At 32.4% G+C, this 26570-nt stretch overlaps 1 protein-coding gene across 3 annotated transcripts in view; it reads right to left on the reverse strand.

Annotated features, from left to right (window-relative positions):
* Positions 1-26200, reverse strand: part of LOC122861176 (probable serine/threonine-protein kinase nek3) — a 35389-nt gene extending 9189 nt beyond the window's left edge. Inside the window, exons 1-3 of one of the 3 annotated variants that reach the window (XM_044165387.1) lie at positions 25794-26200; positions 20666-20826; positions 15964-17359 (exon numbers count right to left, since the gene is read on the reverse strand). In XM_044165387.1, coding sequence (XP_044021322.1) covers positions 15964-17130 — 1167 coding nt within the window. In that variant the 5' untranslated portion in view covers positions 17131-17359; positions 20666-20826; positions 25794-26200. Of the gene's footprint in view, positions 1-15963; positions 17360-20665; positions 21769-25793 lie in introns of those variants that run through there. The other 2 variants (XM_044165386.1, XM_044165388.1) reach the window with 2 other exon arrangements.
* Positions 26201-26570: the final 370 nt, after the last annotated feature.

Here is a 26570-nt window from a genome sequence, read left to right on the forward strand (position 1 = left end):
CATTCATTGACGGTTTTATTTTCGACAGTTCACATCACCTACTGTAATCTTAGATGTAAATTTTTTTTCTATTCTCTTTACATCATGTAAATAAATTTAATATAAATCAATTGTATATAAACTCAAAAAAACAGTAAAATATTTATTTTATTGATCAACTTTAAATTGATCAATGAATTTTTTAGTAAGACTTGTTCTATGAACTAATAATTTAGCAAAAGAAATTTTATAATATTTATGTTTTACTCATGGTACTAAGTTTATTATCACGCGTGCTAATCTATTGATCAAAATCTTTATAGTATATACAAGTTACACATATCTATGTATGGAATGTAAAATGTATGGAATTTAAGTTTTAAAAAACTTGAAAAACTTGAAAGAATTATACAAAAGTTAAGTTTTAGTATTCACGTAGAGCTCTTACTGAGGCCGCCAAAGTGCCGCGTGTTTTATATGAAAAAGCAAAAAAAGAAATAAAAGTGGGAGTGCAAAAAAGGCTCCCTTCAGCTTCACACCGTATACTGTCTCTTTTTTTTTTTTTTTTTTTTCGTTGAGAATCTGCTGAAGTCGAATCAATACGACGACGACTTTGAAATCAGCAGAAGCAATGAAGCTACTACTCACCCTATACATGCAACACTTTTGTGATAGCTTTTCGCATCTTTGTCAAAATAATTTTTCTGTAGAGAGCATTTTTTTTTTGACAGCTAAATGCAACGTCAATCTACAAACATATATACATTATTTTTTTCTTTTTTCTTCATAGCTGTGTATTCCATTTTTGTAAAAAAACCGATCATGTGTATACGATAAGATAAAAATCATGTCCAGTACAATGTGTGTTTGCATTGTATGTGGAAAATCCAGGAATTTTTAGATTTGCTGAAAAACCGGAACATTCACCGGCAACTTTTTTTTGCTCTCCTATCATTTCCCACAATTCTCAACATTTGCCACGCTAGCTCAACACCACATACATTTATTATGTAGCTAACTTTATATATGTATATATACATACAACTTGGAGAATCTCTAGCTTCACTTCCATTCTGTACTTTTATACTTTGGCCAAGGCCCTCAACGACCCCACACTATATGTATTATGTATATACAATACTTTGGCAAAACTGAGACTCAAGTAGTATGTACACATATACAGTTGGGTATATACAAACATATAGCCTGCAGTTCACATTATCACGCTTCGCTTTCACGCTGACATGCTTTTACCCAAAAAACATATAGGCTTTGTATATGCAATTTTTTACTATCACGATTTACTTTACTTTTCTCCCTATACTCAAGTTTTGTCTCTCTTATCTTTGCTTATACTTTTTAAAATATATTTCATAAATATTTGTATGAATATACATTTTCTTTAATTTTCTTTGTTGCTTAAACAATATTTTTTAACTCACCAATATTTCATTAATTCATTCAGAAAAAAAAAATCAAATAACATCAAAGTCAAGTGAAACAGTAATTACAAGAATATTTTGAAAATTTGCACACCCTTACTGGGCATTAAACCAACAATAAGCTACGACCCATACTAAAAGTACGATAGAATGAACCATGAGAAAAAGCCGAATAAATTATAAATGATCTTTATCTTGAGATCGTCGAAAGACCTTTGGCTCAGTGACTTTTAGCCTTTTTCCTTCAACAAATGCCCATCCCTCTCATCTCACTCGAATGGATTCAAGAAAATACAAGAAAATATACATTGAGAAAACGAGGGAAAGTAAAATAGAATAAAGTCAAAACAATAAGTTAAAATAAAGAAAAAAAATAAAGGACAAACAGCAAGAGTACAAAGATTCATATCAGTCTCAAAGTCCTTTGGGGTCTTTGGAGTTTCAAACGGGACCCTTATATATTTATACACATATACACAAATATATATTTATATTTCTAAATATGTGCCTCAAGCGGGACGGTATACCATGTCAATACTTTTTCACTTGTATGAGGAAAAAAAGCACACAGCGTTTGTAAAGGCGTCACAGTGGACGAAACTTCGGCATTGAAAAGTATATATGGAAAGAGGCAAAGGAAGGAAGCAACATATATAAAAAAGTAAGGTATATATATTGAGAGATAAAAATAAAAGTTCAAAAAAAAAAAAAAAGCTGAGTGAGATAAAGGATTATAAGTAAAAAGAGTGACTGAGTGAGAGAGCTTAACTGTGGTGTTCAGACACCGCCAACGACGAGGATAAAAACGACGACAACTACAACGATGCAAGTTACTCTGTGTACTGCTTACTGTGTAGAATAAAGAAATAAAGGATAGAAGTTTGCGATGATAAAGTAGGACAGAGAGTGGGCGTTGCGCAATACTGAATATACAGAAGCACAAAAAGAGAGAAAGAGAACAAAATAGTTGTTGTAGTAGTAGTAGTAGAGAGTGGGAGTGTTGAAGATTGAGAGTGGGACACAGAAATTATATAGCTATATATATATATTCGCACATGAAACAGCGAAAGAAGCAGCCGTCTCTTTCATTTCCAAGCAGCCACCACACTCAGGGAGGGACAAGGTTGCCGGGAATCTCCAGAGATTCCACGCATGGAGTACCGTGGAAACGGTTTGAGACCAGACCGCCGGCCTTGTTGGTTGCACGAAAAGCAGCTGCCAGCTAGCTTACGGCCGTCATGTACTATATAGCCAGACCCTCCCGCCCGCCAACCGGACGGAATTCACAACGAGCCTCAAGTTGAAAAGACATAGATAGAAATAGAGACTGATGAGCAAAAAATAAAAAAACTGCACATAGTGCTGTCCCGTAAAGATCTTTAGAATAAAAAAATAAAAAAAAAGCTTGACTCACTTTTTAGTCTTTCTTTTTTCGTTTACACACTAAATTTGTTCTTTTTTATACTTATTTCTCTGGGGGGTGTGAAAGCTTGTTCTCAATATGATACCAATAGCAATCTAAGAGGGGCTTGAGTAGACAGACTTTTAAAACTGTTCAAAAAATTCTCGTTACATTTGCACTTATAGGACTTAATTTTTTTATTTCTTCATTGTTCGTGAAAGTTAAATTCAGCTTTTTTACTAAAGCTATCAAGTTATGTTTTTTTTTATTGGGTATTGTGTTTTAAGAATAAATATTTTTTAGAAAAATTGTCATTCGTTGCGGTTATTTTTATTTATTCACTTTCTTTTTTTTTCTTTTATTGTTATCACATCTATTTAAATTCACCGTGAAAATAATCAAAAATAAAGTCAATCCGGAAACGATGATATAAATAAACTTGGAAAAGAGACAATATTAAATAGCAAAATAAAAATAACTTAAGGTATTTAGCAAGGAGAATTTTTATACGAATTTAGAGCTTTTTAACTCCATGATTTTTCAACAATTTGGTATTGGACGTTTTTTTATTTTATTTTTTTAGTTATTGCTCATGTTAGCGAGATCGACGAATGTTCCCATGAAATATACAACTATATAGCTTTAGACTTACTTTTCCAGTTTTATAAATCTCATTTTATTTATTCATTTTTTTCTGTTTTCATTTTTTCTTACGCTTTTTTTGTCTGATATTATACTTTAACATGCAATATGTAAAAGTAAATGCAATGCAGAAAGTAAACATATATCTACATATGTTGTGATATAAATAATAAACATGTATGTGTTGTATGGCTGAGCTGTTATACCGAGCGCAAAAAGGTTTCCATTGTGAAACGGTTGGCGTTTCCACCCACTAGACGAACAAACAACGAATGACACTGCGCACAAAGTCAGAAACTAAAAGGAAGTAGAGATAGAATATACATAAGAGATTTCAGTCTCTCACATGGTCTTTCATTTTTTTCTCCTCATTACACTCACTTTCTTCGTTTGCCTTTCTCTCTTATCTTTCTATTTATCTATAATCTACATGTCTATCTTGCTTGTGGTTTTATGCAACGTCGTCATATTTTTATATACCTTGTCATGTCATACTATCGTTCTACGCAATACTTGTGTGGCTTATGTGTCAATTTTTTATTTGATTCGACACGTCAAACAAATGTGACAAGCCTCTAATTTTTTTCATCTCAATCTAAAAATCTCAAAACATACCAACATCGAATCTTTTTCTTTTTTTTTTTCAAATTTTTCAAATACTAATATTATAGCCAATAATTTTTTTAATGCTTTTAATCAATATCTCTACCATTTGCTGGATATGCAAAAAATTTTATGCAAAAAAAAAAAAAGACCATGAAAAGGAAAAAAAATAATTTGAAAGAACAAAAAATGAAAAAAAAAAATAAAATAAAAGAAATCGAGGAAATGAGGTAGAAGTCTCTTGGGTAAACCATGATTGATCGATGAAAGGAGTAGAGGATCCTGCCTGCATTCCTCTCGGTCTACTCGCGTATGTATGCCCAAAACCACTATCCAAGTCACAGCAGTAATTCGGTGATTTCGTGAGAAGCTACGGTTGAAATTCCGATGAAATATTTGTGAGATCGCGTTCTGAAAGATTTGGGACACGTGGGGGCCAATTTTGCAGTCTCGGCATTGCTTTGTATCAATATAACTATATAGAGTTTGTAGGTATGTATACTGTAGATACCTATACATTTATAAAATGAATACCGTCATTTCGAGTGTCCCTCTTCTTGTGAATATATATTTCTCTGTCATGTCTCGGGGTTTTACCTGAGCTTGTATACCAAAACACTTTTAAAGAATCGATGGAGAATGAAAAAATAAAGTGGAAAGAAAAAGAAAAAAAAAAAAAAAAGAGTTTTAAAGTCTTGACGATTTTTCTACATAATGTCTATGTTGATTGTCTTTGTAAGTATAGGCGTGATGGATCTTGACGTCTCTCGCCTCGTTTTCCAAACAGTCTAAGATTGATAGACCTTCTTTTGCCAACCCCTTTCTTGCCAAGTGCCATCTTCTTCATCAGCTTCTCGCGCTCTACGCACAGCATGTTTCTTAAAAGCTTATCACTGGGACGACCCTACCTCATATACTAAATGAAATACTCCTAAAATATTTTTCATTTTTTTTTTTTCTTGAGTGAATAAAAAAAAATAAAGAAAGGAAAAAAAATGGAAAAAAAAAAAAAAAGAAAAGGATCTTTTAACGAACCGACACCAACATTAAAATAATGACTCGCTCGGTCTGTGTTTTTCGAAACAATGGTACGTCGAGAAGTTTTTTTTATTTTTTTCATTTTTTTTTTTGTAAGTGAAAATACCGGAGAGAACAGCCGTCATCACCAACTTCGCATTTGTGGGATTTGTTCTTTTCTCCAAAAGAAGAAAAGAGGAAAAATATAAAATGAGCAAAATTCAACTGGAAAGCTTTTTTTCATAGAATCAAAAAAAGCACAATACTAAAAAAATAATAAAAAAAAAAACAGGACGGATGTAAATTATGTAATTATGCTTTGGAATTTGTTTATTTTTCTTTTTATGTTGACACATTTTTTTTCTTTCATTAAAAAAAAAAAAAAAAAAGTGGAAATCAAAAAGAAAATATAAATATCGATTTCCCATCGCTTTCAACTTGCCCACGACTGAATTTTTCTTTTATATTCTTTTTTTTTTTTTTTCCTTGAACCTTCGTCGTTGTCGTGTTTGCCCCTTCGATCTTAACCTCAGTGGGTAACTCGAGATATTGGATTTCGCTGAGATTCCAAATCATTGTCTTCGGAAAATCGAGTGATAGTTTGAAGACAAGAAATAAAGGGAGAAACAAGATAATGTAGATATAAAAAAGCTGAGATAAGATGGAGCAAAACCGAAGGAGACATTGCAAAAAAAAGATGAACCGACAAAAATAAAAAACTGCAAGGACAGTTATAGAATATACGATGAGGAGATGATCTCGGGAATTCCACCGGTCGCAATAATACTAGATAGATTTCCCTCGACATTAAACATTCAAGCAAATACGGTATATATACATCACATTGCATACATCAACTAAAAAATATGTTTCCTCTTCTTTTCAATATCACCGTCAAGAATATATCATATATATCAATCGAAATACATTTATGCGCGTACAGTCATATTCATCTTTGATTCATCACCACTATTAATTTCTGATAAGCAAAAAAATTTCAACATACCAATGATCAATTAATAAACAAAAATATTTCATATACAATTTTTCCTTTTTGTTTTTAGAAATTTATGAAAGCTATATTCACCATGCATGATATTGAAAAAAATTAATTTAAAAAATTAAAAAAACAAATGGTTTATATAAATAATCATGAGATTACGTGCCGGCATCAACAATTGTTCGAAAAACTAAAAATCAAATCGACCAAAGTTTACGAAAATAATAACAATTATTATTATACTAAAAATGATAGAGCTAAAAAAAAAAAAGATATATAAAAAACAAAAAACATTATGGATAAAATACCCTTGCGATTTCCCGTTCAATTATACGAGTGACTGGCTCTTTTCTTTTTTTTCTTTTTTTGTGACCCGTCTATCTTGGTCGTCGTTGATCCGACCTGTAAACCGTTGCGTCCTACATGCACTATAATCGCGTGACGTAGTTGACACGAGTGTTCTCTTTTTGCTTCGGTTAACATGCACACGTGTGCAATGCATGTATGAGCTCAGTATATCGCTATTTATGTTTGCAATGTCTTAAATAGTTTCATGAGTGGAAGTACGTCAGCAATACGTGTACATATTGGGTATCTAGTCTATGAACTATGCGAATTCAAGAAAAAGCTTTTTCAATGCTAAAATAAAATAAATAAATAAAATGAATAAATAACAAAAAAAAAAAAGCTTTAACGCTTGATATTTCAAATCCAATAAAAGTAGAGTCTGTATGTTTGCAGTTGTGTTAATGAAAATTTACAATTTGTATTTATTTCATAATTTAAATGTCTCATTTACCATGGCTTCTGTCAGTTTATACAAATAAAAATATACTTAATATTGTTGAAATGACATCAAAAAAATCAAACCCACTCTAAAATATTTTTCTTTCTATTTATAAATTCAAAGTATATTTTTGAAAATGATATTTGAATGTTTATTTTAATTTTTATCTTTTATTTTAATTTCAACTGTCAACGGTAAAAGAAAATGTTGAAAGTATTTTTTTTTTTTTTTTTATTCGTCTTCCTTTCTTTTACTTTTGATTTTTTTTTTTTTTATTTATTTTCTTTTTTATTTTACTGAACGATCGATTGTGAGGGAGAGAGCCACACCAGACGGCGTCAATTGCGTGCTTTTCTCCATTCACTCAACAAACTTTGATGGAGAGTATTACGTAGCATTTCAAAATGCCCATGTTCTGATTCGCTACACTTCAATTTTCATCACTGTAAACAACATCTACAAGTGTGATATAGATTAAATGACATGAAACGTATATATTTCAAATATAAACTGACATTTGATTATAATTCAATACTTTTATTTTTATATCTCTTATTTTGTTTATAAATTGAGATATATATGTTAATTGATTTAAAGACATTTTATCAACGTTTAATGTTTGATGCCTAAAATTGGATGAATCATCAAATGACAGACCATTGAAAGCATCGATAGTGACCCAAGAGTCGGTTAAACACGAAACCCACATCACTTTTGTTAATGTTAGTCTTAGACGATAGCAATGCTTAACTACTAAAAGTTTTATGAAGCTCAGATGGACGGGTTACGTGTATAGAGGAAGTTTGAAGTTGGAAACGGCTGGAATAGTGAGATGAGAACTGAGAGTAGTCTCACAACACAGCACATTATATATATGAACCTCGTTATACTATATACTAGCTCAGAAACGTTGTATACTACATAAACTTGTATGTACACAAAAGCCATTTCAAAAGTGTATTCGTTTTGACTTTCTTCAGTGTGTTATGTGGGCAAAATATAAAGATGTCTATGTATTTGTAAAACAGAAAAAGGAATAGAAAGAGAAAAAATAAATATAGCAGTTCACTCGCGCTACTGTGGTGCAGAACTGACGTCAGTTGAGGGCGGAAAAGTTAAGGGTAGATAAGAGCGTCGGATGGTGAACAACGCAAAAGGTGTCTACTCGATATAATGCCTCTACCAGCTGCTGCTTCATTTCGATATTTTATTTTTATTTTTTCCTTTTTTTTTTCTCCTTCACTCATTTTTTTTTTTTTGCTTATTCACGGTAAAAATAGATATATTTATGAAAGTTGGTGGTTCAATTTATTCTACATTTTTAAAACTATTTATTATTCGAATGTGCAGACGATTAAACCTATCAACTGAAAATATAAAACTTTTAAACTTATCAAACAATTTGAATGAAAATTTTTAATTTTGTTCTCTTCATATATAGTTGAAACATATCATCAATGAAATGTTTTCATTAAAATTAAAGGAAGAAGCAGTGATGAAATATTTAATACAAGTTTGAATAAGTATTGGATTCATTGAAATAAGCATATGGAGCTTACAACATGCTAAAAAAAGATTGAATGTATTTACAGCAATTTTTTTGCAGTGATTAATTTTAATCGAGTCTGCTATTTTGTTATTTTATTTTATTTATTTTTTGAGTATATATATTTGAGAATCCATTGAAAAGTTATATGATTATCAAAAATAAGATTTAAATTTTAAAGAATATTGATAGTAGCTTACAGTTCTTTGTTCATTTTGCCTTAAAGTATAAACTCTCAAGTCATTTTAAATATATAGCTACAGGCGCATCACTAGTGTGGCAGTGGATTTGTGGTGTACACGATTATCTAACTCTGTCCTTTTTACAGTATAAACCCTATCTAATTCGCCAGTTGCTATCTGCCTCGTTGTGCCATTCTATTTATTCTCATCCTCTTCCACACACCATTCCAATGTACTCAACACTGTCGTCACACCGCTCTAGTTCTTCCATCCTCTATCTTTCTCATTTCTATCTGGCCTTCAGGCTACCGTCGACATCCTCTCCCTTCTGTATTGCCCTCTTTTTTTCTTGTCTACTCTTCTACAACTACTGCCTACGGTTACCGTCGCTCGTATTTCAGCTACGCTCTCACTTGCCTCTTTCATACAACACCAACATTGGTATATACGAGCGTAGAAGCAAATTCCACGACCCTCCAATTACCCACACGGGTACCAGGAGTTTGCCAGTCTTTTTTGTTTTTTTTTTTTTTTGCCTTCATCGTTTTTTTTCTTTATTTTCTCTTATTCAAATGCGAAACCCATAGCCGTACATAGGCACGCCCATCGTATTTGAAGAAAAATCATGCTGGCTAATATATATATTTTTTTCTTGCTTACGATGAATTAGACGTCCGAATTTCAAATTTTTATTTTTTTTCATTGACTCGATTTTTTTTCTTCTAAATACTAGTCTTTTTTTGGGTCTCTTAAGATGGAATAGTGAAAACGCCTGGGGATTATGGATTTCTTGGAAATTCAATTCTACGGAATACCAAACATGTGAACATCGAAGTCAATCCGCGTAATCCCGAAGAACGTAAACTTTTTGCAAAACGATAAGTTAAACTTACATGACTTTTTCGGTTAAATGAAAAAAAAAAAAAAAAAAAATGTTGCCTTGTTTAATGCGGACACAATATCGCAACACCACAAATAAAATAATACATCGGAGTTTCAACGGAGTGAAAAAATATTGTCCATATTTCTAACAGGTAACGATCGAAAATATATATATATAGATAAGTCGACATTTCAAGATGATACAAAGGTTTGAGAAAAGGACTCGTCTGTGAAACTGAGATATAAGCGAAATTCCCGTGGCGCAATCGACAATGTCACCGAATGGAAAAGCCAAGAGACAAACATTAAAACAGAGAAAGAAAAAATATAAGAAGATAAGTCAAATGTCTCCAACTGCACAATTTTATCTTCTTTTTTTTATTCATTTTTTTTTTTTTTTTTTCAATTTCTTTTTTTAACCACGAACTCAACCTGCCAATGTCGTATCTCTATACTACTCGTTGCATCACCCGAGGGGTCTTGTGTCTTGCGCCAAATTGTCAAGTTTTGAAATTCAGAGTAAGCTTTTGGACTTTAGAGGTATATAGAATTCTAACTCTTGGCGAGTTTACTGGGTCGTGTACAAAACGACCTGGCGTTTCGTCTTTCGTGTCACTTGGCTTCCATATAAACACACATACTTTAATTTTCTCTTTGTATGCATACCATACACTCAACAGTCCACTTGTAAAAAATATATATATAAAAAGAAATTCCAGTATGTGTCTTCACGTTGTCGGATAACACAAAAGAATGAAGAGAAAAAATCGATCGTTATTACTTTTTTTGTGACTGGTGAGACCCTAATTCCACTCAGTCACGTGCAATTTACCAACATACAAAATCCAAAATAGGGAACATATATATTCACAAGGGAGAAGCAACTTATCCAAATAGCATACATACAGGTCTCATTTCTTTTATCATATCATATCATATCATATATATAAGAGTATATTTTCTCCCTTTTTTTTTCTTTTGAATCAAAAAAATTAGAGAGATTTAACGAGGCCCACGTGTGGTGCTTTGAATATATTTGTGAATGGCACTTTGATGTTTAATTGATAATATGCGAATGAATTTTCATTTAATTGTATCTCAACAATAATTATATATATATCTCTTTTTTGCGATTCATAAGATAACTTTTGACAGTATGTATAAATAATTTTTTATGACGATGATTAGAAAGAAAAATTAATGATTGTAGAGCAGTCACAGATTATCTATATCAAAGGGTTATTATGCAGATTTTTGTGAGAATGAAGTCAACGTGATATCGCCAGCATAAAAAGTTATATAGAAATATATAACTGTATCGTATAAGATGGCTTATAATATTGCACACACATAATTACGTAACAACATTGGTGCTCCTGTAAAGAAGGTTTATATATATATATATTATTATAAAAACCAATACTATTATCAAGTACAAGTGAGTATTGAGATGCAAAAATAAAATACATACAACGATGTATATAATGTATACCCAAGGCACTTGTTTCAAAGACGTTCTCCGCGTGCCAAGTAAAGTTGACCCCCTTGGGGTCAGTATCGAGTTTGCTTCATAGCATTGCTTATATATATAGCTTTGGGTTTGATTAGCGAACGGGATAATCCGATCATGGAAGTTTGGAAAGTTATCGATGGTATAAAGTCGTGGAAGCAAAAGGGGTCGATACGTATCGCGATTTACCACGCGGTTGGACTATCAGGCCATCGAAAACACAGCGAGTCATAAAGAAGCTTGGTGAATATTGGATTTAAGGGGGGAAAAGAGGAGGTCATGATAATATGTACGGCCACCCGGAACGAGGAAACATAACGCGTGAGTTCAACCAGCATGCATTTACTCGTAAAATAATATACATATAAGTAACTATATTATATGTATTACGATGATAACCAACCAATCTCTAAATAAATGCCATCGACATGTTATCTACTTGTTAACAACACTAACGTATTATATACTTTATGAAAATATACACCTGCGCTTCAAAGTGGTTTTATGTGATACAGCTTATTGTCTCGAAAATGTATATATAAAATAAAAAATAACAAGTGGATTTATAAATCGATGGCGCTTTGGGTTTTTCAGTGATGTGTGCGGGATGTGTATGCCTTTCCTCTTTGCTAACACGAAACGCGCTTTGGCTAAAAAAAAAATATATATATATACGGTGGTACACAAAGAGAAAGAGAGATCTATTTTTGTCGGGCGGCAACGGTGGCGGGACAAAAAGCCTGCGGCTTCTACCTTCAATCCCCCTTCATACACAGCTCTCGTTCTTCACTGCCGTGTCGACCGTTCGAATATCGTATGGGTACATACCTATATGTATAGCTTTTTTTTTTTTTTTCTATATATAATTTTTTTTGCTTTTTCGTTTTTTTCACCTTGCTGGTATCGTGCGCGTCTCTTTTTTGCTTTACACAGACCGCTAGCTCTTCTTTATACTTATGCGTTTTTTTTTTTCCTCGATTCTTTGTTTTTTTTTTCGCTACCAGATGATACCTCGCGCATCACGGTTGCGCACGTGAGAAATAAGCGAAAAAAAAGCGTCAAAAAAAGAAAAAAAAATCAGTGTATGTATATACGGATGAAACGAAGCTGTAGGCGTGCAAAAGAGGGATCGAGAGAGATAGTGCAAAATATATATGTACATATAGACGGGTCGAGGGATCGTGGAAGTAGTGTAGAACGGGTGGTGGCCAAGGGGGAGATTGGGTTGAGTCCGTGGGTTCCCTTGGAGGCTCACTACTAATTGCCGCCGGCCGCTGCTTGGCTACGGGCCGGTGAGCATTGCCACGCATCTATAAAGGACCCAAGGGTTATACCCGTGACTATATGTAATCCTCGTCTGTAGTTATATCCGCCACCTAAACCTCACTACTCTTGTCTCACTCGAAAAAACCTTACTCCCCTTTCCACACCCACAACACTGTACCGCAAAACTCTAAATCGTTTCAGTTCACGATACTTCAGTTAGTTTCAACTTTAGCCAACTTACATTGCACTTATATATATGTCTATCCTCATAATTTTCATATCTTTTTTTTTTCTTTTTATATTTTTTTTTATATGAAAAATTGAACATGCATGCAGACTCTTTTGAAAGGCCTCTTGCAGTTAATATACAAGCTCAAATTATAAGATTAGAAATTGGCGTACATGGAAGCACCTTTACTACTTAAATAATCTGCCATATGTTGCCGCATATATTTTTAGTATTCACTCAATTAGCGGTCTGTTCTTTTCAAGTGAAAAAAAAAAAAAAAAAAAATCAAACTCAATATTCTTTTGCTGTATTAAAGAATGGAAAAAAAATGTATATATCATTGAAAAAGATAAGATGATTATCTTCAACGGATCTTCACCGCATGGTGTAGACGATTTCTTTTTTTTTTTATTTTTATTAAACCCTTCTAAAATTTTTTTTCAACACGTATATACTTTTTTCATTTCCAATGAAATCAGTAAGAGGTAAATAAGTTTCCTGACTGTAGTATTTTATTTTCTTACTTTATGGTTGTGTGCGTGTTATTTATTTTTTTTTTTTCTTGTCGCTCTCCATTACATACTCAAGCGCAATGAAACTTGCGAGCAATGTATGCGTACATATATAGGTGGTAAGATATATTATACATGGCCTCTCGCTCTTGTGCGTGACTCAGCCGGACCAATAGAAAGAACTCACACTGTTCATACAATTATACATGCTTAAAGTGAATATATATATATATGTATACAGGCCCTTGATTCTCTCCCGTTTTCCACTTCAGCTTAGAATAGTATGTGTGTGATACGTGACGCCACTTGCGTGTCCTAGCCCCAATAGCTTTCTCCCCTTGTTTCTCTTTATTCCTCTTTACAACAGAGCCAATGCTCACACCCCATCCTACAATTCTACGACCAAGTATACCAGAGAGCAATATAGGATTCCATGCAGCCTGCATTAATATATATCGACAAGCATCTACATGTAAGTGTGGACTTTCATCATTGGTAAAGCCAGCCGGCGATAATCATCAAGCGGTAGTCCGTGACTGTCCGGGGGGTCCAAAGGGGTTGTTGGATAGATGTGTGTGTTGTGTGACGAGGCATATCAAGGGGCTACTAAACCATTAACGCGTGTCACACATTTATTTCATTTTTTTCTTTGCTTATATTATGATTTTTTTTCTCTATTTTCGATTGATAATTTCACATAATATTGGTATTTTTATTTCATTTATAATAAATTTTAAAATTCGCTTGAATGATATTTAATTCAAAGACATGATAAATATTGTAATAATAAAATAATTTGAAGAAAAAAAAAAAAAGAATATATTTATAAGTATTATTGATCCCTTTCTTAATGTAGGTCGACTATAAGTGCTTAACGATTTGCGGTTTTATCGTATCTTTAATTTTTATTGGCAAAGAACAAAAAGAAAAAAAAATAAATTCTAGAATTGGAATATAAAAGAGATCCAAAGCATTTGAAATCCTCATTTTCTTTTATTATACTTTTGTTCGTATTGAGACCAACCCTTTCCCTCTCTTTCTTTCATTCCTGTTGCACGGAAGTGTTATCTTACACCATATTGCACAACAGTCCAAGTATTAAACTGCTTATATATATACTCTTTTGGCTTCTAGACTAATACAACCTCTATTCAACGCTTTAAGCTTTTCTCTGCTCTTTTAAATTATACCGTTTTGCAAAAACCAAAATATTGCGAGTTTCAAATAGTCCCTCGGTGTTTATCGGAAAAGAGTAGAGTTTTGTTATAGTGATTAGTAAATTGAAAAACAACCTGAGTCATGTTGCTCAGACTTCCGAATAACTTTGTAACAATAAAATGAACATAAAGATAGCATAAAACATGAAACCTTTATATAACCCTTTTATGCCATGTCAAAACAAAGGCCTAACTTATTCACCAAGCAAGAGAACAGAAATATATACAACAGAGAATAGTACAAAAATTGTCGGTGAAGCAAAAAAAATTCTGAGCGATCATAATTTGCTGAAAGTAACGTTAAATAAGCTCTTCCGTATAAGTAACGCGTGGCCGCAACGAGCCATGAACATTTACATGCGGTGCAAAAATATATATATATCATAATGCACATATACAAATAAAAACAAAAAAGCATATGTACATGATGAGAAAAATATATATCTACATATTGAGAGAGAGAGAAAGAGATAAAGTTTATTATACAAAAAGACAATAAGAGAAAGCGAGACAAAATGAAATGCTAACGTAGCTGCATAATCGGATGGATGGGCTTGCATATGCACGAATTGCAGCTGGTGAGCATATATGAGTACATAACTTTACACATATGTCTACAGCAACTATATGTATTTATAGAATTTATATATGGATGATATATAGAGGTTGAGTATATACTTGTACGGGACCTTTGGCGCGACAGAAGTGTATACCACAGTGAGGACGATCAATGACAAGCACTCGACATCTCTGTCGGTGGCATACACCGTGTTGCCGATATGGCGTCTAAAGCTTCTCACACAAACCTCAAAGCACCAAAAGCTATATAGATATATACTTTATGAATAAACATGTATACATATATATACATTTATATCTCTGAAAGTTTCTGTCTTGTATTTTGCTTTTTGGTGTGATCACAAGCGCGCGCAACTCAGTATATATACCTCAGCAGCTACTTGGTCTCAATCAAGATAGACTCTTGCCAGAGGCTTAGCACTCAGGGAGTCAAATACCATAGCAAGTATACGCAGTAGGGTATTATGTGCCTGAACACAAGATATACAAGTCACATAAGCTCAAGAGCATGGGCTAAAGTGAGACAAAGTGATATGATTTGCTTCACTATGTATCATGTTATATATTTCTCTTACTGACGTGAACGGAATACGCATTATAACTAAATATATATATAGTGAAGCGATGGGTATAAACGACTATAGTGAAAGAGAAATACATGATAAAGAGCAATTGAAAGTCCAAGAGAGATGAAAATAGCGGCACCAGCTTGTCGTGCCTCTGCTTGGAAACGTGACTAATGACTGCCTGACTGGACTCTGGCTCGCACGGTTTACCATTTCGCTTCTCTTCTCTTGGCTTGTATATTTATATATATATATATTTTATGTATCTTATGTATATGTATCTGGACCATATAAGAGGGTCTCGAAAGACCCACGCCGACTATGGTGATAGCCATAAGCCGACTGGTATGCTATTATCACAAAATTCCAAACTCAAGAAGAGACAAGATAAAGAAAAGGAATATATTGTAATGGAAATGTTTTAAAGATCGTCTTTTATTCTTATTGTTCTTTTTTTTTTTTTCATTTTTTATATATTCAGTATCAAGACTCTCAGATTATTAACGAAAAAAAAAATAAATAAATAAAAAGAAACAAAAAAGATGTAAAGTAAAATTAAAATAATATATTATATATGAATTTTATTTTTTTTTTTTACTCACTTTGCTGTGTGGCAACTGTGTTGGAACGTACAGTGGTGGATCAAGTCCAGGACTAGTGACCGCATGTCGACCGATTATCCTGTCTGCGGGCTTAGCATCATATCCTTCTGGTTGACCAATATGAAAACCTTTACTTTTAACCCAAAATCTAAATTTGCTGTTTTCAGCACTATTAACTTCTTCGCCTCTCAATGTACGTAATATTCTTCCATATTTTTTAATTGTTATTGTTTTTGTTTTAGCTAAATCTCCATATGTCTTGATAACCCATGGTTGATAAGTATTAAACATTGTATCATTTTGAAATTTTGATGATGATGTTATTTTTGCTTCAGTTGTTGTTGCCATTGATTGAGTTGTTTTTGCACTTGTATATGTTACACCAGGAGTTGGTACAGCACCAGAAAATGGCAATGGAAGCGTTGTTTTAACTTCCGATACAGGAATATTTTTATTATGGTTGTTAATATTATTATTATTGGTATTAATATTATTATTATTACTACAGTTAGTAGTACCATAGCCATTGTTAATATTGCCAGTTGATTTTCCAGATGAGTTATTAAGTGAACCACTCGTCATATTTGATATATCAAGATAGGATACCGATGAATTTTTACCAAGATTTGTTGCATTACCAACAAATGTTGCCATTGATGTTGCCATGTATGGTATTGTTGGTGGCATACCAAGATTTGATGAACAAAGACTTCCTTGTGAACCAGGTGGTACACAAGACATTGTGGTATATGTTGTTTGAGTACCATCTGGAATATTGCCCGCAACTGACCAAGGATTTGATCCAAGAACATTGTATGTACTAGATATATCTGATTGAACTGTCAAATTATTATTATTTGTTGTATTTGATATGGTTGTTGATGTTGTTTGTGTTATCATTGAATTTTTAGTACGTGATTTTGCTGAACCACGTCCTTTTGGTGTCGATTGAACAGTATTTATATTATTATTTGTTTTAACACTCATTGGACCACCACGTGATTTTTTAGCTGGTGGATAATCTCTGCCATTTATTGAATTTAAATTACCATTTGATTGATTATTATTTTCTGATCTCGAACGTTTATTTGTTGTTGTTGATGGTGATTGAATTGTTGAATTATTCGGCGGTACACGCCGACGTAAACCCATTGTTACCGTTGCCATTGTTTTACTTCTAGTTTCAATGATTGTAGAGTTACTTATACTTAACAATATTACAATACAGTGTATTTAGATAAACTAAATACAGTGATATAATTGTTTTTGTTTTTAATTATCAACTCGATATACGTATTACAATGTCATTAAATAGTTGATAATTATTTGTCTATTAGTATGTCGATTAAACTTCATTTCAAGTTTATGCGTATAGTCCGTTTTTTCCAACAAAAATCTGAAACAAAAGAAATATATATTGAGATGACAAGGTAAATTAACAGAGTCTGATAACATTGCGGAAACATTTAAGGAAGGGTGTTTGACTACTACTATATACTAATGGACTGCCCCTTATTTCATATACTGTATTCTGTGGCTGAAGTGTGCTGAGGGTTTGGAAGGTTTATTGGAAGAGATATTGGAATGAGAACTTATTCATCTACGTGCAAAGTATATATATATGTAACATAAAATTTGATATACAGTATAGCAGTTAAAGTCAAGAGAGAAAGAGAGATAGAGAAAATGGGGGAAATTTTGCCTGATTATAAACCTAATGTGTTATATAATGTGTGAAATTAAACCATACAAATTGGCTTCGACTTTATTGAATGATGAAAAGGGTTCAACGAAAAATATTCTTCTCGTATACTTAAAATGAAAGTTAAAAAAATAAAAAACACAATTTAGACAAAATATCTTGGTGGTAATTACATCAAGGTATCACGTAAACGATGTTGCAGATTTTATATCCATATATACATTTTATTTTTATTTTATATATATATAATGGTAAAATTTCTTGTTCGTAATGGGAATCACAGTAGATCTCTGAGTAAAAGAGTCAAAGTTTAACGAGCACCCTGCGGCGAGATAAAAATTTCTGCTTCGTTAAGAGGGAAGCAAGTTGCCGTATGGTCTTTCTTTTGCCAAGGCTACTGATACAACTTCTTTCGAGGTGAGAAAAACATACTCTTTCTGGGTAATGTAGTCGCTTGAGTTATATTCGCCAAATTGAGACAACCGGTTCGTTGACACTATCACTATATAAAACTTTTCATGTTTTGTAACTTTTAGTTAGTTTACCTGCTTCTCGTGTTTCACAAAATATATCTCTGTGATAAGCATATATGCATATCAGCCTATTTACCTTTTAATCAATTTTATTTTTTTTAAAAAACAAAATAATTTTAAAAAATTAAATTCATTTCTGTTGATAGTAATATGAATATATGTTTTTTTTTTTTTTTTGTATTACATGTATTGAAACTGAGTGTTGATGGCAAAGGTATATAAATACTAGCTATTATTTTCATCATCCATTTATATATACCACCCTTTTTTCCCATTAACAATCTCGTCATTTCCACGCCTCTGTTTATATATACATAAACGACAAAGATCAATCCTAATCCATTCTCGAATCACAAACTGTCGAACGATGCGTCATAAAAAGTCAACAATATATACAATTTGCTGATTTTTTTTTTTTTTACTTCTTTCAATAAATATAAAACTCTCTCTCGTTCTCAGGCTTTTTATTAGTCTGTTCAATCGATCATCACTCGTCGCCGTCGGCCGTTTTACAAAGCATACAGTATATATAAAAGCAATATAGCCTCCAATATGACTGTATAATGTATTAATGTATAAGCAAAAAAAAAATATATATAAATTATTATGGATAAAAAGAGTATGTATATATATGTTGAGAGAAAGAAGTGGGTGATAGATAGATAAAGAGGACGATATATGCCCGTATACATATTACGCGACTTGAGCCTTGGTATGGTGTCACGCTACGTGCTTCCTGCCTCAGTACAGACGACGACGACAACGACAAAAGGACCCAAGTTTCATTCTCTCTCTTCTTTTTTCCCCTGTCGACCCCCTCATCTTTTTTCTTTCTCATCGCAGCACCTGCTTTTTTTTTTTTTTTATTATTTTTCTCTTGTACGCCCCGATTCGAACATCGCGCTGTCGCCACCGCTACGTGGGACACTCGTGATCGCAATGTGTAATCAAGCTCGCGCGACGGCCACTGTGTACTACCACGTACCGACTTTGCCACCCAGACTTCTCATCGTTTTTTTTTCTCTCTCTCTCTTTTATTTGTACTCACTTTTACTCAATCTCTTTTTCGCTCACATCAAAAACCTTATGTATACCTTTATACCTACTCTTTCTACACTTCCTATACCCTTCTGCTAATATATACGTGACTCCCTCGATTATTCATCCCACCTTCTTCTTTTCTTTCTTTCTTGGTTTTTTGCAATTTTATTTTTTATATTTTTATTTCATTTTTATTTTATTTTTTTCATTCTTTCTTTCTCGTTTCGCATTTTGCACGACCTCCCAAGATACCAAGCTGATACTAACTGGGATTTACTACTAACACAGCCTGACAGTTTTCAAATGATTTATGAAAAAAAAGTAATTGTGAAATTTGTAATTCGTACTAAGTTTGAAAAGAAAAAAAAATAACTAAAAGTCATTTTTTAAATTCGTTTTTTTTTTTTTTCTTCTCGTTGGTAGCATCTGTTAATTTTTGATCTTTTGAAAAATTGACATTTTGAGTGTTTGGTATATTGACTGGATATATACTAAGTGGATAATGTTTGTTGAAATAGTTTAAAACGAATGATTTTTAAAAAGTCTTGTACACGAACTGGCATTAAATTGAATTCCCAAACGGGCGGGTGGTATAGACAGGGTATGAGGCGTCCCGTGCCGGCCACTGAAACGTTGAACTGACACGACTTCTCTTTCTCCCCTTAGCATCACATATGTACATATATTTATATGCCCATATTGCTGTCTCATTTCGTCATTCAGAATAATGTTTTACATATCGATACAAATACAATGTTCATATATATATGAATTTATTATAATATGACAAAACAAACCAGAGTCAATTTCTCATTTTCTCGGTAATTTTCATAGCTCAATAACATGTGTAAAGTTTATATAAATATAAATAATTGCTATTTTTTTTATTAACCATATACGTAGTTGTCTGTTTATATTTCTATTGTTTTTAATATTTATTATTTGTAAGGTGTTGAAATATAATATCCATGGAAAGAATTAAATTTCCTTTTTTGAACAATAAATAAATTTTTTTAAATAATAATAAATTATGAAAAAATAAAAGCATCATCTGCATTTTGAATTTTATAAAACAGGTTTAATACTTTTGACTCCACTTATTTATCTCTGTCCCTTGTAAAATTCTGATAATATTACCCTTTTTTACGGTCGAAAGCGAGAAAATTAAGGTGTCCAAGCCACAACCTCCAGAGGCATTAATTACACAAAAGGTAAAAAGAAAAAGCCGGATATATGGCATGTATGTATACCATTTTTGGACAAAAATAAAAAAAAATTATATACCAAGATTTGCAAACATTAAAAAAAGCCTTGTACTCAAATGATAAATATCAAATAATTTATATCTATTGCATTTGAAAACAATAATAAAGTATAAAATGTTAGGGACACGAAAGCTCAAGCAATCTAATGAGATATAAATCACCTGTCGTTGATCCGTTGAAGTGTCGAAAGCACTTGGCTGTGAACTGTCAGACATCTATGTATATCACTGTATCAGTCGTAAATATCACCCACAATATATAGTATCCACAATTTCTCAATCCATTCAAAGTAGACAGATATCACCTCGTCAACACTTAATCTCTGTAATACAATGTATCACCAAGTTATTCACAAACTCTTTTCAAGATTTAATAAAATTGTCAAAATAATACATATAGTACATTCACAAAATAATTAATGATTGCAAGTAAAAAATATAAATAAAAAACACTTTTTGATAAACGACAATGTACAAATGTTAATATATAAAAGCACAAATTATTTGGATCTTTAGTGAAAAATGTTTCACGATCAAATAACACACAACACACAAGAGATATACACCGGTAAAGTATATTGTTACAGTTGCAGAACCATACAACTATTGTGTGTTAAGTATAAAAAAAACCAGAGTGAAAAATAAAATAAGAGTATGTGGTAGCCACTGGAGTTGTTGGTTCGAAATAAATTTATATATATATATATATTCTGTTGGAACAGAAGTAGTAAATACGTTCGAGGAAGCGCGGCAGAAATACAAGTGAGAGATTGTGAGTATGATCAACGCGTAGAGAGTATGTGCAACTCCCTTCCTCGTTTCCTCCAGCGCGTGCTCGACGCGTAAGCGAAAAGAGATCGGTGACGGCTTTAATACTGGTTATAAGTGGGAGGTTGGGGGATTGGTTGTTGATGATGACGATGATGATGATGGTAATAATTGGGAAAAGTCAAACCGGACACACTCGAAAAAAGACAAAAAGGACCGAGGAAATCGTGATTTAAATATCCCTTTGTAGAGATATATCAATTTCAAAAGATAAATGAATGAATGAATATTTTTTTTTATGTATTAAAACAAACGTATGACAATAAAATATTTTTTTTACAATATAATTCTTACGTCAGTAATAATAGTTTAATTTAAATTAATTTTTATTTATCGTTATTAAGTATATAAGTCAGTTGATCGTTATCAATATCTTAATTTGTCTGAGAAGATCTGATCACTGTGATCGGCTCTGAACGGCGTGCGGTGGGACACTGGCAAGCAGACGGGCTGAAACTGCTGTGGATAGCGGGTGGTGAGCGACGGTGCGATACACACTACCGGGACGGAACGGGACAGGCCAACGAGCCGCGCGCGGGACCCTAAGCCAAATACATACACACACAAACAAAGACAAATATATATAGACGTATATATACATACGCATCAGTGTATACATATATGTATAATATAGATCAACACATTTGTAAAATCGCGCCCGCGCGCCAACTGATACACCCTGATGGGAGCATGAGAGAGAAAGCAAAATACTTTGCCAATGATGCTGCTGTAGCCGTCACCGCCTGGCCGAGTTAAACCGAAGGCAAATCTCGGTCTCGCTCGGTTACTCAACCAGCTGGACTACCCTATCTTCTTTTTACAACCAGCCACACCGTTTTTCATTTTTGTTTATTTATTTATTTATTTTTTTTTTTTTTGTTGTACTATTTTTTTTTTTTTTTTACTTACTACTTTTTAACTCTTTATGTTTTTCTTTGTCTCGTACTCATCTTTATCTTATATTTTCTCTGGTTCTTGTTCTTCATCATCATCATCATCATCTGGTTTTTATTCTTTATCATCTTGTACTTTGTCTTATTTATTTATTCATTTTTATTTTTTATTCACAAGCGCCAACGGGCCAGTGATTTTGATTTTTTTTTTTTTTTCTAACAAAAATCTCCCACTATACATACCATTTATATCATCCTACTCAAACTAGTTCACCCCACACAGAATTTTTCTTTCATTTCAGCAATGATGATCATCATCATCATTCAATGCGCAAGCGTATTAAATACTTTTTAACTTTTATTTCTACAAAGCATATTTACGTATCGAGTATCTTCAAGTTTCACTGTAGGAGGATGTTATTTTATTTTTATTTTTTTATATTGAATGGAATTTACAATGCACAATGAATACGATATCAATTGAGAAAACAATGTGTAATTCGGATACACGTGTGATACATGTATCCTTGATCAAATTAAAACGTGTGTTGGAACTGTATTTCAATGTCTTCTAATTCCTCTATCTGTAGATGGATTTTAAACAATTTTTTCTGTTTTGTCTTTGTATATACATACATCTACCCTCAATGAATTCATGTCATTTTACAATGGTGTATATGAAACTAAATAATTTATGGAAATGCTTTGAAATATCTATTTCAATTCTACAAATGTATATACACGCGTTTTTTTAAAAAACATGAATACATGTAGATGTAAATGAGAAAAAAAAATATAAAAAAAATTATATATAAAATAAAAAAAGATAACAAAGAGTTAACAAATTTATATCGATGTATTGTGTACTTAGGGACTTATCTTGATATGGAATCTGAATGATATTCTTCCGGACTATCGTCTATAGACACGGTTTGACTTTGACAGATTGGGTCACGTCACGATATATATACGTAATACACTGTGTCGATATATACTCGTTGGTTGAAAACATTTCGATACCAACCCGACACACAAAGGTACCGAGGGTTTGAATGTGGTTTGTTTCATTTTTCATTTATTTTTTTTCCTTTTTATATATTTATTTTTATTTCAAATATCGATATGACTGACAGTGTGTAGGTGTATGCTTGATAGATCTGCTTGTGTTGATCGAATAGAATATGCATCCATCTGATGCAGAATAAAATTACAAATAACGAAAAGTTTTACCATTTCATTTAATTTTTTTTTTTTTGTTAAAATATACTTTTTTTTCGATAGATATCAAAATGTGTTTTATGTTATGAGTAAGATTGAAGATACTTGTGATGACAATATACATTTAACAATTTTTTATTACTTTGCTTAGTTATTTTTCATTTAACTATAATACTTCTTAAAAAGAAAGAAAAACTAATTGACATCTTAAGAAACTGGAACTGATATATTACAATAGAAAACCACGAGTGAGTCTTATCAACCAAAAATATAATAAAATGGGTAAAAGAGTAAAATAAAAAAAAATAAAAAAAAGTTTAAGGAATATTAGAGAAGTAAAAGTCTTGTTGGAGCATAAAAAAAAAAAAAACGAGTCAAACTCTGATAGGAACCCGCAAAGGAGTTATTTGTTGAAGATGAAAAGTCGAGATCGTTTGGAAAAGATGAAGGGTGGAGCACATGAAACTACGTCTCAGTGGCGGATGCATGCCCGAGTCATCTTTTTCGTCGCCAAGAAAAAAACTGAGAAAAAAGTAATAAAACAGACAAGAGTATAAAAAAGATGAAATAAAAAAAGCTAAGAAAAGAAAAATAAAAAAAGTAAAAGTATGACATAAAGAGGGATAAAATATAGAAAAAGAAAAATAAAAAATTACTTGGGTTAAGACGAAACAGTTTGTTTCAAGAGTGACTTGGGATCCCGTGGGTAAGACCACTGGCGATCTTGTTTCGTGCGTTGCCTCGGGAAAGCCTGTCACCTTGTTTCAAAAGAAATGAGACCAAAAAAAGAAAAATAAAAAAAACGAACGATAGATGGATGGATAGACATATTGGAAAAAAAAAAAAAGAAAAAAACTTATATAAGTTCAGGATGAGCAAAACATTTACCAAAGAAAAAAAAGTAATAACGATAATAATAATAATACAAAAAAAGGGGGACCGAGAATATTTTCTCGACGGGAGGCGGGTTCACTGTAACACCGGGCACGAGGCAAATAAGGGGTCCCGTTGTTCTAATGTTGTCTATATATACATATATACACATATTTCGAAAGCAATGTATGACTAGGCTACGAACAGGGACCATGCAACGGGGTGAAATCGGGATTATTAAAATTTTGAAATAAGGGGGCTTTGCACTGTACATATAAAGCCAACTGGCGAAACAACACGCTCATTTCATACATCTCACTATATTCATCACACTCCCTCATAAACCTTTTATTTTATTTTTATTTCATTTTTTTTTCAGCTTTATATCTTCTTCCTGCCTTGCTTTATATATACACACACTACTACAATACTGCGGTCCATGTTTGGCAGATAAAATACCCCCTACAATGATCCCAATCAGCAACGACGTCGCCCATTCACTTGGACAGGGCCAAAGTGGTAATGGGCTCCGGTATCGTTTGAGAGCTGTGGGCTTGGCTTCAGATATCGATCGCTATATAGCCTCGACAATTTCATGTCCGATGGACGACTGACTTTTCAAGTAGATTTATAGTTAAATGGCCTTTGCAATATATTACTGGAATTTTGATTTTTTTTTTTTTTTTATATATTCATCCTCATACATTATCTATTCATTGTTTATTTTATTACCTTAATAAAAGCAAATAAAAAATAAATAAAATATTTCATTCAAGGTTGAAAGAACTATTTTACATAGGTTAGATATGGAGGAAAGGTAAAGTAAAAAAAAAAAATACACCTTGCGTCGTCTGTCCCAAAAGACCCGACACAAAACACCGACTTTATGAATCAGCTACCTGCAGAACCTTTAAGATCACTTAACACAAGCATAGGTATATAAAAAAAAAAGGAAAATAATGTCATCATAGTACCTTTGACATCTTAATGAAAACATTGGAATTTTGAAAGGCAGTAGAAATTCCCCTAATGGGTCACACAAAAACCATTAACCATTAACAAGACTTGTGGATTTTTAAGAAGAGCAAAAACATGAAGTTATGTTACTCAGAAAATACTTTAAACTTTAAAGTGGGATATTCAAAAACTAGTGGTTATATATATGAATAAGACAGAACAAAGGGACAAATAGATGGAGATTTATAAATACGTATTCAAATGCATGCCATCAGAGTGTCCCGGACAAGGCACTAATTAGATTCTCCTAACCAATCACTAAGACACTATATATATACAGTAAAAGAGAGAGATACAAATATATACAGATTGTCGCCGTATCCACAAGTCAGTCATGCTGAACCACCGTTTCACCACGTTTCCCTGGCGGCTCGCCAACACTCAGCGGATTAAAAGCTTCTTGGTTTTCGTAGAAACTTGAAATGTATATAGAGCAAGAGAGAAAGAGAGAGTATACGTACAGATATGTATATATTCCTGATGGTGGTGGTGGTATATGTCTCATGGGACAATGTATCTTTGTCTTTTTCCTTGGTTTTGTCCTTGGTGGAGAGTGAGCTTGCGATGGTTAACGATAACCCTGTGGTCGTCTGAAACCCTGAAACACACTGGGAAAAGCTCGGGAAAGGAGAATGAGAGAAGAGAAGTTAAAGAATGTAAAAAAAAAAAGGACACTTTATGACACCAAGCAAGGTGAATATAGAGTATGAGATAGAGTATTTTCAACACACCACTACCGCCTTTGTAACATAATATACATTTAACTTTGTCAGTGTCATGTATTTTACATACTTTAGTCTACATACACAACAGGCAGGCTCATTTCTAAACGCCCTAAAAAAATTGTCACGAAAGACATTAAGTTTTTGCAAAGGTTTTACTAATATAATTTCAGAGAAAAAAAGAATTTTAAATTATATTAAATAAAAATTTAAATAAAAAAAAAAAAAGTATATTAAAAGCAAAAAGTATATCAAACGCAAAAGGTCAATATATTAAAATAACCCGAGAAAATTTTTTGTCTTAATTACTGTGAGAATTTGGTAGATATTTTTTTTTTTTTTAGACTGAAGGATTTATTGAAGCTTAGTTACTTGTGTTTTTTTCAACTTGAATACTCTTGAAAAACAAATAAAAAAAAAACAAAAGTAGATAACAATTGCTTTACACAATTGTAGAGTTTGTTTTTTTTTTTTTTTTTAGATCAAAGATCTTGGTCTTTCTAGTGCAGTAGAGTT

The sequence above is a fragment of the Aphidius gifuensis genome, linkage group LG1 (assembly GCF_014905175.1).
Source record: "Aphidius gifuensis isolate YNYX2018 linkage group LG1, ASM1490517v1, whole genome shotgun sequence".
NCBI lineage: Eukaryota > Metazoa > Arthropoda > Insecta > Hymenoptera > Braconidae > Aphidius > Aphidius gifuensis.